General features: G+C 39.0%; 1 protein-coding gene across 1 annotated transcript in view; it reads right to left on the minus strand.

The window, feature by feature from the left end:
• NUP210 (nucleoporin 210) overlaps positions 1 to 17,234 on the minus strand; it is a 150,157-nt gene that overhangs the window by 15,570 nt on the left and 117,353 nt on the right. Inside the window, 6 exon segments of the mRNA XM_051983765.1 lie at positions 1,747 to 1,922; positions 6,556 to 6,730; positions 9,286 to 9,377; positions 14,278 to 14,436; positions 15,240 to 15,371; positions 16,309 to 16,389. Coding sequence (XP_051839725.1) covers positions 1,747 to 1,922; positions 6,556 to 6,730; positions 9,286 to 9,377; positions 14,278 to 14,436; positions 15,240 to 15,371; positions 16,309 to 16,389 — 815 coding nt within the window.

The raw sequence follows: 17,234 nt of genomic DNA on the forward strand, positions 1-17,234 counted from the left end.
ACCTTTGGGCTCTAAGCTTATTTTCATCATTGTTTTGTCTCAACTATAGAATTTGCCTTCTCTAATAGGTCTTGACTTAACCATTTCATAAATAAAAGAGCTAGATTTTCTGAACAAATATAGCATCGAAAGGACCTTAATGGTAATACTTAACTCAGCCATATAATTTTTCTTCTCTATTATGCCTTAATCATCTTTGCAATGGGCTTGAAAAAAAAAGCTGGGTTCTCTTAATTAATATGGCATCTAAAGGGGACTAGGTGCCCAATTGGTTATTAAGGGCAAAATGGTTAGATAACTCAATGTGGCTAATCTTCTATAGTGACCTTGAGAATTATGAGTATTATACTACAAATTAAATTAAATATTTCTATTATACTATAATATATGTTTTGAAAAAAACTATAAGATGTACATCTAAGAAACCATTTTGTTGTTGTTGTCATTTTTGTTACAATAAGGGACTGTATAGAAAACATCTCAAGTTAAAACCTGAAATCCAGTCCTTGTTTTGCAGTTTGAATTTATCTAATGAGATAATTCCACTAGAAATACTCTCTTATTTCTATCTCATGATAAATTCCACAACAACAAGGCTGACACATAATATTGGCTTTCTTGGGTTTGTCTGCAGCTCAAGTTAGAAACCCTGAATAATGTCTGAGAGCAATCTGTTTCTTCAGATGTTCACAGCTTGTGCCCTCTTCTCTTCATCACTGGGGCTTACTTTTTTTCTCCCTTCTGTGTTCACCACATTAATCATGCTAGAGGCACAGAACTGCCGAATTGGAAGAAAGCTCAAACGTCATTTAGTCCAGCGCTGGTCTGAAGCATGGATCTCCCCACCATCTCCTTGGCTAGCAGACACCAGGTCTTGCTTGTAAACAGAAAGCCAGGGATGGGACTGGGCAGAGAGACTGTACCTCAGTTTAATAATCAGTCCCATGGAATCTCTAGGTAATGCCATTGTGCACAGAGCACAGAAAACTCTGAATTCGAATCTGCCCTCAGACACTAGCTGTGTGATCCTGGGCACTTAACTTCCATTTGCCTCAGTTTCCTATCTATAGAAGGAGGGTAACAGTAGCACCTACTTCCCAGGATTATTGTGAGGATCAGAGGAGAAAATAATTGAGAAATGCTTAGCACAATATCTGGCACACAGAAAGCACTATATGAACATCAGCTTTAATCATCATGATGTTTGCTGAATGAATGATATAATGTAAGGGAGTCAGAAGTCCCGGGTTCAAGTTCCTGATCTAGGGCAAATCACTTTACCTGCATATAAAAATGGGAATATTACAATGATTCAGTCACTTATTCTACAAGCCATTTGTTTCTCATGGACCAGACAATGAGATAAAGTATAGAGGGCACTGGACCCGCCTTTTACCTTTGTAACCCCAGTGCTTAGCACAGTATTAGGCAAAAAGTGGGTGCTTAATAAATGCTCACTGACTGACTGGATTTACATGTATCAATGGCAACTATTTCTGTTATTACTACTTCATCCAGAGATAGATTCCAAGGTCACAGCCCAGGTAGTGTCATAGTTCCATTCAGGATATTCATTGATTCCTTCCTCCCTCATATTCCATCCTAACACCAAAAGGGAGCATGTGAAGAATCCTCCATGTCATCTACATTCATAATTTGAGGAATTTAAAAGTGTTCGGATCTTTCCAAACAGAGCTCCCTTACTCTTCTGGTTTGGCAAGTGAAAATTGGGTGATCATTGGCTACCTGTTAGTTGCAAAGTTGAGGACGGAGTTATGTGCATGGAAAATCTCCCCGGAATTGTCATGAAAATGCACAGTGAAGGTCAAGGTCATCCCCAAAGGTAGAGCTGTCAAAACCTCCTTATTCTGGGCATGCAGAACCGGACTCACTGAAATCCTCAGGTATGAAACAGGGGACACCTAAAGGGCATTGTCCGGGAGGGAAAATAATGCATATTTAAAGTTGTTTACCTGGCCTTCCCTGATCACATTTAAGACAAACTGGAATCCTATATTGAAGCACATTCTGCTTCATATGAAATAAAATATATTACATAAATGTATGTTACATAATGATATATTATTCATATTCACATTATTTCTTTATATATAGTAGAAGAAGCTGGTCCTATGACTGCTACAGAGATAATGTATTTGGATGGTATCCATTATTTGCCTTTGATAAAATAGCAGTTGATCTTACCCTTGAAGCCAAATCAAAGAGAAAAGATTAAAGACCCTGTTATATTCCCTACATTATTTTAATAAGTTTACTGACTCCTACAGGTTCCAAACACAAAAGCCTAGCCAAAACTCTAATATGGAGCCCAGTTTATACAGTTTTTAAGACAAAAATCAGGATATACTAAACAGCTAAAAATGAGGTAATCATTCCCATTTCAGAAAGATTCTCTGCTTTATGAAAGATTTCAACTCCTGAGCTCTACAGGGAATCTTTAAATAGACATGGTTTTTGATGGAAAGAAATTAGAACTCTTTAATACACAGAACTTTTTAATCTGTGTATCTCGATATAGGAAGAGAAGGTTAACAATGGGAAGAAGGAAGGGTCTTTGATTCTATGAGATCTGAAGAAGGATCTCAGGATATAAAGAGCTTTCCACCAACTCACTGAATAGTCCCAAGCAAGGTTCTTATGGTTTGGGGAGACCTGGTTTCTTCTCTATAAAATGAAGAGGCTAGACTAGTAAATTGACTGCTAATTTTAGCTCTATAATTAAAGTTTAACTGCACATACTGCCCTTTAAAGACAAATGAATGCTCAAATAGTTTGGACCCAGAGAAAGACTGAGGAAAGAAATGGGGGTTGGGTGTGGGTGGGAAGATAGGCCCTTGTAAGTCAACTCTCTTGAGAGAAGGATCTGTTAATTAATGAAATAAACTAAGAATATTACAGAAGACTTATCAAAAATAAAATGAGAGTGTTTTCCCCACTGCACAAAATTCTAGAAAAGTAATTAATAAAAAATAAGGAAAGACAACTTTTTCTCCTGACATGCGGAGGCAGGGCTTTGAAGTGCCTTTCTACTCTGGCCTCCATTAGCCTAGATTTTCCTTCTAGATTTCCAATTGTGAGAGAAAGAAGAAACTTAGAGGTCATTTGGAATGAGGTTCCATAGAGAGATTTTGGGATGGAGGGATCTGTGACCTTGGATGGGAATTACATCTTTATTTTTATTGTAATTGTTTTTTTTTGGTATCGCATTATATTTCACACATTTAAAAATTACATCATTTTGAGAAATGGTTCCATATACTTCTATAGTCGGATAAAGCAATCCATGACACAAAAAAGTTAAGAACCCCCGATCTTTCCAGTTTACATGTAAGAAAAAAGAGGCCTAGTGAGATGATAGTTTGCTCATAGTTATATAGTTACTAACTGTTGTAAGCAATAGTCAAATCCATAACTAGTCATATATACTAATAATCTAGGAACTCTTAGCTAGTAACTGTTGGAGGCAAGATCAAACCCAGAACTAGTCATATTTACTAGTAATCTAGTAACTCACAGCTAGTAACTATAAAGCAAGATTCAAGCCCAGAACTAGTCATATATACTAGTACCTAGTAACTAAGTTAAAATTGTAGAACCTGTGAGCTTTCATTTTACAGATAAGATAAAAGAGAGCTAATGAGATGATAGTTTGTCCATAATCACATAGTTACTTACTGTTGTAGACAATATTCAAACCCATAACTAGTCATGAATACTAGTAATCTAGTAACTCACAGCTAGTAACTGTTGGAGGCAAGATTCAAACTTATCTTGGGACTCTTATTTTAGGATGTGATTTGCTCACTGTTAAGTTGCTGGGAAATAGAAGAGTTGGAATCAAAATCTATTTCCTTTGACTCTGAGTGTAGTTTCTGTTTCCTATCCAAGGCTCTGGAAGCCCAGTCTTCTCTCTTGATTCTGTCTCCTCTGAAGTACTTGGTTTGTCCATATCTTCTGACACCTACTATATACTGTTCTTGTCTTATTCTCTATCTGCGTCTTGTTTGTGAGAACACCATTTGTAACACCCAGCACAGCAAACTGCAATTAGCAAGAACACAAAAATAATTTATCAAATTTAATCTTAAGGCCTTCCATTGCCTGAGTCCATGTTGCCTTTCCCACTTCTTTCTACAGTATTGCTTTTCAAGAATATACTATTCCAGCCACATTGGGTTGCTCGTCATTCTGTGACCTCTGAGGTCACTGCTGGGGTCTCTGCAATCCTGTCTCAGTGGATTCAGGGAGCCTATGAATATTTTAATAGGCACAGGGAGACAAATGATGATAGGGAACATTGTGAGATACTAGGACACAAGGAGTGCTGGCAGAATTAAGACAAGGCATCTGTGTACCCCACCGAAGTCTGATATTTGTTCCCTGTGGGTCACTGTCTACCAAACTTGAGTACATGGGATGTGACATCATTAGGGACAGAGGAAGAGCCTGGCAAAAGGGTGATTAAGTGAGAATCAAAAGATGGTTTTGGGTATGAATCTTGCCTGCTTTGTGATTGTGGGTCTGCTATTTAACCTGTTTGGACTTTGGTTTCTTCTTCTTCATAATGGGAGGAAAAATTCTTCATAGGTATTGTGATGATTATTGATTATTAATGTGAAAGGCAGTTTAGAGACTGAATGAATGTTTCTTCCATTGGAAGTAATTATCAGTATATTAAGACTCTCATGTGACCAACCAGAGGGAAGATTAAAAATTTTCTCTGATCCTCCCAATGTCTCAAATGTCTCCAAAGCAGAAATTATGTGCAAGAGATAAAAACAGTATCTTTGTCTCAATGGTCTAGGCCACTATATAAAGAAAGCTAAGGAGGTAACAATTCAATGAACTAACAGCAGAGAAGAGTAATTCCAAAAAGCTTGCTCAGCATCTTCTCTTCCAAGATCTACCACACTCAGGTAGTAGGACTGTAAGAACTGACCTATAGATTTGCAGTAGAACTCAATTCTACTTTGTTTCCTCCCAGTGGTAGAAAAGCAAAAAGCAAAAATCTGCACAGGCTCGAATTCAGCATGGTAGCATTCTGTTCTGTCACAAAGGAAAGGGAATGCATGATGGCACTGTACTAAACCTGAGGTAAAGAATCCAGCATCCAGTTGGGGCCAGTTCTGTCCCCTTAGAAGTTATTTGGGACAAACAACGAGGCTGGTGAAATATGAATTATCATATGTGGGAGAAAGTTATGATAGTTTTGAGCTCTATTCTCCAGAGAAACTGCCATTAAAGGTGAAGAAGTCAGAGTGAGAAATAGAAGTTAAGGAGGAAAAAAGACTGAAATGAATAAAGACTTTATGAGGAAGAAAACTTAATTAAAGCCCTTGTGTATAAGTAGATAAACTAAAGAGGAAGATTTAATAGTAGATGAGAATATGGCCTCCAGTTCAGGTAAAAGAGTCCAGATATCTGTAAACAAATATAGTGAAACAAGTAAAAATGGTATCTATGTTTGATGAAGCAGGGGATCCTACTGATTCTTAAGAGAGCATGGAAATAGACAAGGGATAGAAAATGCTATCTGCATTCAGAGAGAGAACTATGAATACTGAATCTGGATTGAAGCATAGGATTTTTATCTTTTTTTGTTTGGTTGGTTGCTTTTGCTTTCTTGTATTTTTTCACTTTTGGTCTGATTTTTCTTGTACTACAGGACAATTGTAGAAATGTAATTAAAAGGATTTCACAAGTTTAATTTACATTAGGTTGCTTGCTATCTTGGGGAGGAAAGAGGTAAGGAAGTGAGGGAAAAAAATTTGAAACACAAAGCCTACAAAAATGAATGTTGAAAATTATCTTTACATGTATTTGGAAAGATAAAATACTATCAGGGCGGGGTGGGGGGGAGTGGAGAGGAATAGAGCATGGAACTGCAGCAAGATGTTTCTGAATGGGTTTAAAAGAAAAATAAGAATTATGAAAGCAGAATTTTTGTCCTGCACAGCAAAAATAAGTGATAGAATAGAAAATTTTGAATCTATAGTAACGAGTTTTGCCAAAGAAACAAAATGCAAGTACATTGAAGTGAAGGGTAATCTGGAAGAAGATAAGCAAAAAGTAGCAGTGTTAAAAGACAATTTGATCTTCACATAAACAAAAGACCCTGATCTTTAAACAGGATGCAATGTAAGGATCATAAGTTTGTCTCCCAGATGAACACAAACACAAGTCAAAAAATAACACAGCACAATGCAAGAAAATTGCCCATACCTTTTGAACACAGAAAGCAAAATGCCTGTTGAAAGAATGATCTGGAGGAAAAAAATCAATTCACTACTTATTCTCATATAGTAGTTGTGAAGAAAGTGCTTCTAAATCATAAAATACTATATAAGGTGAATAAATATTATTATTCATATGATTTTTTTTTACCATTCAAGTATGAAATGGATTTTCCTTAAAAGTGCAGCCATCTGGTATATAAAAAGGTTAAATTTCTCATACTTGCAAGGGGAAAAGATACATAAACCCTAGAGATTTTATTATTCCAGAGAGAAGAAGAAAAAATTTATCCTATCCCACCTTCACAGCTACAATAATTGTCTGGTTGACTCCAAATGGCTCTTGTGAAATCACTTCAATTGTTGATGTCCCAATCAGCGACCCAGACACCAGGAAGCCTTTTTCATCGATGTACACAACAGGAGCCTTTTCTGGTCCATCCAGAATGCGGTAACTCAAAGATGCAACGCCATCCCTCAAAGAAGCAAAAACAGAGTCTCTTAAGAAAGGCATTTACGGGCATAGGAAGCTGAAGAGGCTGATAGGGTCAAATCAGGGGAAATTCTGTGTGGTTGGGACACTAACTGGCTGAATCCAAAGAGCTTTGATATACAATCTACATATCTACTTCACAAATTCTGATCTTAGACTGCTTAGGGGGAAGTAAAAAGCCTTATCTTGCCTCAGCCCGGTTATCAGGACCCACTTGCTGTCAGCTCTACAGCAGCCTCATCATTCACTGATTGAAAACTTAATTTGGAAAACTAATGGTCATAGGGACAACACACTTTCTCAGAAGTTATTTGGTGAAAAGTATCTAACGGGTATTAATCAGCCAAAAAAAAAAAAAAAAAAAGGCACAGAGGGTTAAACTTCCATTAGATACTTGAAGTTTTTTTTTTAGCACTTCAAAACACTTTTGAAGCATTTAACATCCTTATGGAAAGCCATAGCTAGATGCAACTCTTCTTTTCATCTCTTCCATCTCTACTCCAAATGGACCATGTTTCCAAGGCTCCAGAACTGGGTCTGTTGCTGCTACATATCTGCCACTAGGGGGGCACTGAACCCTCCCAATGCTGATTATGCCCCTGGAAATTGGGAGTTGACAGGTAAGGAAGGGAAAGGTACAAGCATTTTTTCTCTAAGCACTTTTGCCTAAAAGCAGACAGGCAATAGCAGAGTAAATGAAAGGCTAAACTTAGGGGTAGAAAGATCTGAGTTCAAAACTACACTCAGCCAATTACCAACTGCTTTATCCTGTCACTTCATCTCTTTCTGACTCAAGTTTCTTCTGGGGAAAAAGGGAATAATAATAGCACCTATCTTCCAAGAGTGTTCCAAGGATTAAATTAGATAATATCTGTATTGTACTTTGGAAACTTTAAAGTGCTCTATAAATGTCAGTTCTTGCTAGCTATTATTATGCAAAAACTTCCTGTTCCTTTTAAACTTATTTCCCATTCTCTTCCTGTCTGAAGAAGCCAGTCTGACGCTCATTTGTAGAATGAAATGACTGATCGCTCTTGACTTTCAAAAATACTGTGTACTTTTCAAGGTAAGTGAACACACATGCATCAATTCTTAAGATTCCTCTAAATAACCATATTTGAAATAAAGCAGGTGTCAATCAGTCGGGGATGAGCTGAATAAACAGTAATATGTCGATGCAGAGAATGTTATTGTGCTATATAATCATGAAGATATGGAAAGACTTATATGAACTCATGCAATGTGAAGGAAGCAGAACTATGAGAACAATATATCCAATGATTATAATAATGCAAATACAAAGAACACTAAAAGGGAGTCAAACTCTGCATAACTGATAGAATTAATCCTGGTCCCAGAGAAAAGAGAATGAAACATTTCCCTCCTCTTCAAAGAGGTGGGAAAGAAGGGGTGCAAGAGATTGCATACTATTTCAGAACTGTTACTTTTGCTTAATTTGGGGGGAGGAGGTTCAAAGAGGGTGAAGTGCTATATCCAGAAATGACTCTGATGTAAATACAAAGGACATCAGTGAAACTTTTAAAAAATTCATCAATAGTCAGGTTTTCCCCTGCCTCAGTTTATTCATCTACAAAATGGAAATAACAATAATAATTTCACTACATATCTACTTCAGGAGAGGCAGCAAGATACCATGTATAGAGAATCAGCTTGACATATGACTCTGACCAAAGTAGTTGACCTATTGGTTGCTTGGGCAACTCTCAAAGAACACAAATTGCAGAGAAAGGTACCAACTTACATTAAAAGAGGGAATTTTCTAACCTGATAGTTCTTTATACCTAATTTCAATACCCAATCCCTTTCCGAAGCCCACCTACAGCATAGAATTGTGATGAGGAAAGTGCTTTGTAAATTGTAAAGCATCATATTAAAATGAAAATTATATAAAAATGATTTATTCCCTTAACAAATACATAAAATGAATGCCAGTAAGCTTGGGGTCGGTTACTTTGAAAACACAGAAGCTAGAATACTGCAGTGTAGTATAGAAAGTTTTCCCCCTTTTATATAAAGAAATTTGACTAGCACCTCTAATGTCTATCTGTTTGAAGAGGCAGTGAATGCCATACATTGCAAAGAACCCCAGACAGAGGGTCAGAAGACTAGGTTTGAGTCCCTTTTTTATCTTAGTAGCTGTATGACCTTGGAAAAGATTCTTGAAGATGTTTTCATTAAAATGGGGCTAATCATAAGTGCCCTATTTGGCTCAAAGAATTATTAATAAAAATCACATAAGGCATTGTATGTAAAGTGTTTGTGAAACCAAATTTCAACAAGGTGAGCTCTTCTATAGCCTAAGGAGAAAAGAAAAGAGAGAATAAGTTGTAAAGAAATAGGAAGAGAAATGAGATGAGGTGTGTGAATTTTTAATGAAATGTCAGAAAGTCATATATTATTTCAATGCAGTGTTTCAAGTTTTTCCACTTTTTTTTGAGAAAGTTGGAGATTAAACACACACAGACACACACATACAACATTTGTGACCTTGTGAAGAACTACATTTGAGGCATTTACCTGTTTGTCTGAAGCTTTATAAATGAGTTCGGTGACATTAATATTTGTTCAGCTTCTATTTCAGGATTAAGAAGTAGAAGCTTTTCAAAAACCTGAGAGGGAGAGAAGTGGAGGGAAAGGGAAGGAGGGAGGGAGAGAGAAAGTTAGTTAGTTATTACCTTCAGTAACATCTGAGTCACACACATCTGCTTAGATTCCCTCATGGGAGTGGGAACTAAGAAAAGTGAGAGAACAGAAGGCTACAGCAATTGTTTCAAACTACTTACAATTGAGTCATTATTGAACTTCTCTATAACAGTAAACCAAACTTTCAGATGGGCAGAAGACATGATGAAACAACTGGATAAGCCATTTCCATCTGTTCTTATATTACAACGAAGGTGGGACAGTTCCCTTTAAGCAAGAAATTGGATGAGGATGCCCATTTGGTATCCCCACCTAATATTCTATATAGCTTTACTTAAAAATGTGTGCAAATGGGAGGCTCAAGAAAGCTCTAGCACAGTGAACACTCGTGCCGTTCCCAATGGGATGCAACCAACACCAAGACCTGTGTGTATCTTTTTTCTTTTTTTTTCTATCTAAATTTTATTCTCTCCATGTTAAAATCCTGATCCTTCCCGACAGCTGCTCAGACTCTGATTTCCTGTTTCATCACTTCATTGCCTTATCTCTTCCCCTCTCTATCTTGACACATTCTGACATTATCTACAAAGATCCTGGAAAGCCACCATGAGATGAATTCAATCAAGCAAATCGTAAATCTTAAAAACACAGACCCAATGTTTTCCTTTACATGTCAGCAGCTTCACCTGGCTACATTCTAAGTTAGAGTGTCTGGACTATCTGGGGTCATTACTGTTAAGACCCAGGGTCCCCTGGTGGCTTCCTCATCTTCCTCACAAAGAGCACCACTGAGATGTGGTACATAATGAGGATGTTAAATCTGGGACTAGAAGTTTACAGTGCTCCCAATTCCTATCTAGTGCCTTTTGACAAACCGCTTAGAATTTCTGGATCTCAGTTTCTTCATGAGTAAAACAGGGAGTAGATCTAGATAATCTGTAATGTCCCTTTTGATTCTAAATCTCTGATTCTATAACTTGAGTTCTGGTAATTATATATACTATATATAGTTACATATATATACCTATATAATCTTGGACAAGTCACAGAATCTACTCTTTGATTATCAGTCTAAAAAATACTCCTGCTGCTTAGACAGACAGGACTGTGATAAAGATCAAATAAGGTAATATATGTAAAACAGCTTTTTAGTTATAAAGAACTATCACTATTAGCATCCTGGGTATGGAAGGAGGGACAATATAAGGCTTTCTGTCTCCTTCAGGTATTGTCTGCCCAAAGCATTTGCAGAACTGTCTTCCTTCCTTTTCCAAGGCTTCACCTTTCTGAAGATCCTCATCAACACATCCTCTTTTCAACAGACCACAAAGACATCTCAGAATAAGCAAAGGCACCTGCTTTCAGGGACTATACTCAGAGGCCCTGCCCTAGTACCAACTCTGGGTCTTAGGAAGACAAACCAGGAAGAACAGAGTTGGAATAGAATTGGATAAAGACAGGTATGTATAGTGAACCAATTATTCATACCAATTATTGAGAGAAGATTGTTAATATTAATGTTAATTAATTAATAATAATAATTAATAACAATTAAGATTGTTAATAGCAAATGCTATAAATCAGGGATTGATTTAGTCTTTTGTTGATTACCTAGATTTAAGAAAGTGATAGAGAAATGTTAATGCAGATTAAACTTAAAGATGAGTCATGTGAACTTGTCCCCCTTGATGAGCAGAGTTGTTAACATTTACCACCATGCTCCCGGACACAAATACAGGAAGAGTGCTAGACCCAAAGTCTGGAGGTCTGGGTTCCAGCCTCAGTTTGCTCATTTTATACATGAGGAACATATACCAGAGAAGGCAAATGCATTATCTAAGCTCAAACAAGTAACATCTGATAGAATGTAAGCTCTTTGAAAGCAAGGACCATTTTACTTCTCTCTTTGTATTTTCATATCTAAGACCATAAACAGAAGATAGTAAGTGCTTAATAAATGCCTGCTCATTCCCTGGAAATCTGCACCTGGAGCAGAAACCAGGGTCATCTCTGGGAAAGATCCACTTCAGTTACCAAGTCTTTTGAAACCATCTTCCCTCTCTGCTTCAGTCTGTCTGTGATCTAAAGACCTCAAGATGAGTTGTTTCTATTTCTCTATCCCACTGACCCTGCCTGCCAAGTGAAAGAGAGCCCGTTTGGGGGAGCCCAAGCAGTGCCCGTTAACAGCCCTCTGCCAGGAGGTCTGGCCACATGTCAGGGCTGAAAAGGACAGGGGATACGCTTCCCATCAGCCTCAGAGGCCTGGGCACTACCATCCCCAGAGTTAGTCAGAGAAGGCACCTAGGAGCAGTGTTTTTCCTTTTCCTGTTCACTGCTGTCTCTATCACCACTACTGCCGTCTTCAGGAACATCGGGGGTTATTTGGGCATGGACACCCCAGGGAGGTGCAGAAAGTCTCCCTAACTCCTGACCCGACCTGGCTGGATGTGGGTGCCTGCTAGGGGCAGGGTAAAGTGGTGAGAGTTCCCAAGCGCGGGCTATAATCGTTCCAAAATGGCCAAGGAAAGAGACACAGGCAAGAAGCACCAGGGAAGAAGGCAATTCCAGGCAGAATTCGGTATGTAGCAGTGCAGCAGTGCTGCAAGCTTAGGGGATATTGATACACTTCCCAAGAAATGCTGAAGTCCAGCTGGGCTGGGCTCCAAAGACTGGCTCTGTTCCTTTGTACAAGGGGATAGAAGACTCTCTTCCTTTTCCCATCCCCTTCCCCCACCTTGGGGTCCTCTGAAGGGCAGCTCAGGGACCACCTCCTATGTGAGGTAGGTACTCAGGAAGACAAAGGCAAAAATGCTGAAGGGGTCTGCTCTCAAGGAGCAATCTTTACTAAGTGCTTGGCACACAGTAAGCACCTAATAAATGCTTTTTCATTTATTCATTCATTTTAGCAGGAGAAACAGCAGAACACATAAGAACGTGCAAAATATAAAAATATGCAAATACACACACACACACCCACCACACACACACACACACACACCCACACACACACACACACACACCCCTCCTCTGGTGTGGGAAGGATATGCAGTAGATATGGCTGAGGTGGGAGAGAAGTGCCAGCTGTTCCTAGTTGGGGCCTGGGATAGGCACTAGCTGTAGTAAAGGTTGGGAGGAGCTGGAGAGGGGTAATTATCAACACAGGAGGTGAGACTTGAGTGAAACTCTGAAGGATGCTAAGGATTCTAAAAGGCAGAGGTAAATACAAATATGTACATTTACGTACTTGGTATATATAATAGAAAGTAAACTCCTGGAGAGTAGGACCTCTGGCTTTTGTCTTTGTAGCCCTACCCTGGCACAGAATATGGCTTTTAAGAAATATGGGTTGAATTGAAAAGATAAGTAGAGGGATGGATTTTCTTTCCTTCCTTCCTTCTTTTCTCCCTCCCTCCCTCCTTTCCTTCCTCCCTCCTTTCCTCCCTCCTTCCTTCCTTCCTTCTATCCTTTTTTCCCTCCCTCCTTCCCTTCCTTCTTTGCTTTTCCTTCTTTCCTTCCTTTTCCCTACCCAAACTGCTCTCTATTAATTTTGTATATACCCTGTGCTTCCTTAATTATGAATTTGTGCTATTCTCCACCCAGAGAAAGATGTAAGCTCAGTGAGGGTAACAGTGAACTTACTTTTGTCTCTAATGTCTATTGCATAGTATAATTGTCACAATAAATTCTTATTGATTGACTGGGGAGGAATCAAGAAGAAAGAGTCAGGGGGGCAAAAATCCATAACAAAAACCACTGCCTTCTGACCCTGGCCCTAGGGTTGAATTTGATGACCCATAAATTAATCTTGAAATTTTGTGAGCCTAAGCTCTGTTGCACTGAGTCGTTTTTTCAGTCCATGTCTGACTTCATGACCCCATTTGGGGTTTTCTTATCCTATAGTGGTTTGCCATTTTCTTTCTCCGGCATCTTGTACAATGAAGAAAATGAGGCATATAAAGTGAATGCCTTGCCCAGAGTCACACAGCTCACCTGGGCCTGAGAGCCAGTGCTTTAACTACTGAGCAATCCAACCACTGACCAATAAGCCGCCCTCTACAAGAGCTGACAGTCAGGAAGCAAACAGGACAGTAAAGGATCTCATGCTCTTGATAGGCATTTGCAGTGCCTTTATCCCCACAACTGGGACACTCCCTCTATAGGACAACTCTGGAGCACGGCTCCAAGGACTTTGGGCTTCACGGAAAGGAGCTGAATTTAGTCAGCAATGTTTTCTCTGAGCCTCAGTTTTCTGAGCTATAAAACTGTGGTAAGAATCCCTATGGTTCTGCTTCTCAGCATCAAAAAGATCCTAACTTTAAAGCATTATAAAATGTCATCAATGCTGTCAATGACAAGGTAGATAACTATAACTTTTATTGAACTTTCCAGGACTAGAACTCAGATCTCCTTTCTACTCAGAAGACACAGGATGGTGTTTGCTGTGACCGTTTTGGCTTCTACCTGCCACCATGACTTACTCATTTAAGAATGAGCAGGAGCACAAACCAAGGAATGAATTGGCTTACAATGTCTGGTAGTCTGATTTCTCCTGTTTCAGACAGTCAAGAAAGGAAAACACACAAACAAAGAAGAAAGAAGTACCAATGGCCCCACTCTTCTTGCTGGTAGCTGGGTTCCTGAAGGAATTAAGCCAGTGCTCGGCTATAATGCCCACAGGTAGGAAAAATGGGGTCAGCCATAATCTCATCCCCAGGTGTGCATCCATTGCCAACCTGAGAGAAATCCCCTCTCTCACATGGTGGACAGATGGTCACCCCACCACTGATTAAAGCCCAGCAGTGAAAGGGACACCCCTAGATTGATTTCTCATGCTTGCGTCTCCCTTTCATGTGTCTTCATATTTACCTGGATTTGGATTTCATCCGAAAGCTCCCTTGCCAAGCCATAGAACTGTCCTGCTGAGGGGTCCAGGGCTTTGACCACAACCTTCAAACCAGTTCTCCCCTTCACTCGGCCATAAACACTCATCGCAAAGTTATAGTTGGGCGGGAGCCGGAGAGAAGCCTGGAACATCAACACTTTTTCAAATACAGAATTATATGGGCTTCTGGCCAGAGAGGAGCAGAGCAGCTTCAACATGAGCTCCAAAGCCTTTCCAGACGCAACCAGCCCAGTGTCAGAGAGCTCGTCTGGTCTTTTCTTTCTATCTCTCTTCTTCCTTTCTGGTCAAGAGAGCCCTTAAATCACCCCCAGCATTCTCAAAGTAATGAAAAATAGCAGTCACCAATAAAGCAAACACAACAAGAAATCCATTCTCTACTACATGTTGCCCCTTATCTCGGGGGATACCTTTAAGAGATAGATTAAAGTAACAGAATAACGACAGACTTGGGATCACAAAGCCAGCATTGCTATCTTGGTTCACTCTTCTTTACTATGTGATGGAACCAAGTCAGCTAACTTCTCGGCTCATTTTCCTCATCTAGAAAATAGAAAACAATGTTTCTTCCAGCCATCTCACAGGCTTTCTGTGAATAAAGGGATTTGAAAACCTTAAAGAACAATTAAAAACTTGAATTAATATTAATTATAGGATTCTAGATTCAGTTTATGAGAGCTTAACCACATAGAGACAAAGATTTCCACCCCCAGACATCTCATAATCTTCTGTAAAAACACAGAAATCTCAGTTTTTGATTCACTTGTCTAGGTTATTGCCTTTGTCTCTGATTTACAGACAGGATGCCTCCTAATCTATCTGTTTCTACCACTATACAGGGAGCTCAGCCCAAGTGTGTGGAAGTCGAAGCCCCCTTGGAGGTAATTCACTCCTAATGTGGAAACTCTCGTGAAACGTGGACAAATACCTCATTATGTCTTGCCCTGACGTCCAAGATGTCTCTCTTGGTGACAGACCAGTGAAAAGTTAGCCCTGGGATGGCATTTCCAAAGGAGAAAGGGCTTTGGCTGTTGGTGATTCCTGTGACGTAGACTGGCATCTGAGGGGAGAGGACAAGAAATGAGAGAAGATACAACAGAAGAGAAGATGTGTTCACAGCGTTCCCATTTTCAGTATAGCACCGAGTCAAGTTAAAGGAAAGACACCATGAAAAAGGGGACAGAAAGCGGCCTCGGAGCCCGAAGTCCTGGGTTCAAGTGTCATCTCTGAGATAGCGTGGCTTTGTGGCTGGGCAGATACTTAACCTCTCAGTGAGAGAAGCATTGGGCCAGGTTCTTTCTTATTTAATCATAAGTTCAATACCTATGTCTACAATAAACTGGCCTGTATTGTCTTCCATTGCTTTGTTGCTTAGGATGCAACTGGTAAACGTGCTTGTTAAGGACAAGGACCATGACTTCTGTTTTTTTTTTTTTTTAACTTCCCCTTCCCACCCCCAGGTCTAATATAGGAGTGGGGAAATTTCCATACTCAATACTTATTGGCTAAACTGAACTGAGGGTTTTTGTGGGAAAAAGGCAGCCCCACATTGGACATTGTCTCTCACCCTAGTGAGCATGCCCTATGGACCAATCCAGGCGATTTGTTAACCATATCTTCATTTATTTCTACTCTCATTTTTAGTCTGAGATCCAAGAGAGGTACGAAGGGAAGCTTTTGATTATTTGTTTCTAAGTCAATGCATTTAACTATTTACCTCACCCCAGAGAAATGCAGTAAAAACGTAATAGGGACAGAAAGAAGTGTCAGGATCCTCATCTCCTTATATGCCCTAAATAAAAAAGGTTGCTGAAGCCAGAGAAGATGGTTACTAAGCGTCTTCAGTCATCATTGCTGCTGTCAGCTCCCTCCTCTGGGCATGTGGAAGTGAATCCTTACATCCCTAATATTCTATGGTTGTGTGACCCCAAATTTGCAGCATAACATGGGGAATAAGGTAATAAACTAACACCATGAAGGAAGGAATTTCATCTCACCTGGGTTCCCGTCTTCATCCTTGTTATGGGAGCTCGAATTCTCACAGCCTTGAGATACACTACCTCCACATCTACCCGGTCCTTTTGGGGAAAAAAAAAAAAGCTTAAAATATCTAAATGGAACCCTGGTCATAAGCAGGCTTGAGATTAGGGCTTAGTGAAAGAGTGTAGATCAGATCAGAGTATGACATTTGCCATCAAAGGAGACCTGGAGGAAGTACCATTCAACTGCACTGAATAAATAAGAAAACAGATCTAGGACCATGGTGACACAGCAAATTGGAAGCTGACTGTGTTCAGATCTCCTGACTACCACACCGAGCTCAGCTGGAGCTACCCTTCCTCTGCTATGAGGCTTTAGGGTTTCTCCTTCCTACCATTATTTCATTCCTAAAGGAGACATAGATCTGTAGAGAGGGGAAATGAGTTGTTCAAAGTATCATTGTAAAAGAGTTCAAAAAACTAGAAAGGATCACAGATCATTCTGTTTTATTTAGTCTCTTTCTTAGGAAGTTTTCAACAGTTCCAAATAAGGCAGGTGATTTTTTAAAAAAAAAAGCATGGCCTTGAAAATAAAGAAAATTACATGTTTAAAATAAAAATAAAACTCAATTTCAAAACATTATCTTTTTAAAAAGTTAAATAATTAATACAATATATTAAATCATATTTTAAAGTTAATTCCCAAATGATAAGCAACTTAAAAGGACTCATCATAAAAAAATTGTAAAAAAAAAAATGATTGGATACCTCTGACAACCGTGTCTAGGATGGGAAGGGAGAATTCTTAACTAAATAAGAGATAAAAGAGATGATAACAGAAGATATAGACAATTATGTTTACAAGCAACAGAAAAGCTTTTGCACAAACAAAATCAACATAGTTAGGATTAGAAATAAAATATAGATTGGGGAAAATCTTGTAT

Source organism: Antechinus flavipes, chromosome 1 (assembly GCF_016432865.1).
Source record: "Antechinus flavipes isolate AdamAnt ecotype Samford, QLD, Australia chromosome 1, AdamAnt_v2, whole genome shotgun sequence".
In the NCBI taxonomy this organism is placed as follows: domain Eukaryota; kingdom Metazoa; phylum Chordata; class Mammalia; order Dasyuromorphia; family Dasyuridae; genus Antechinus; species Antechinus flavipes.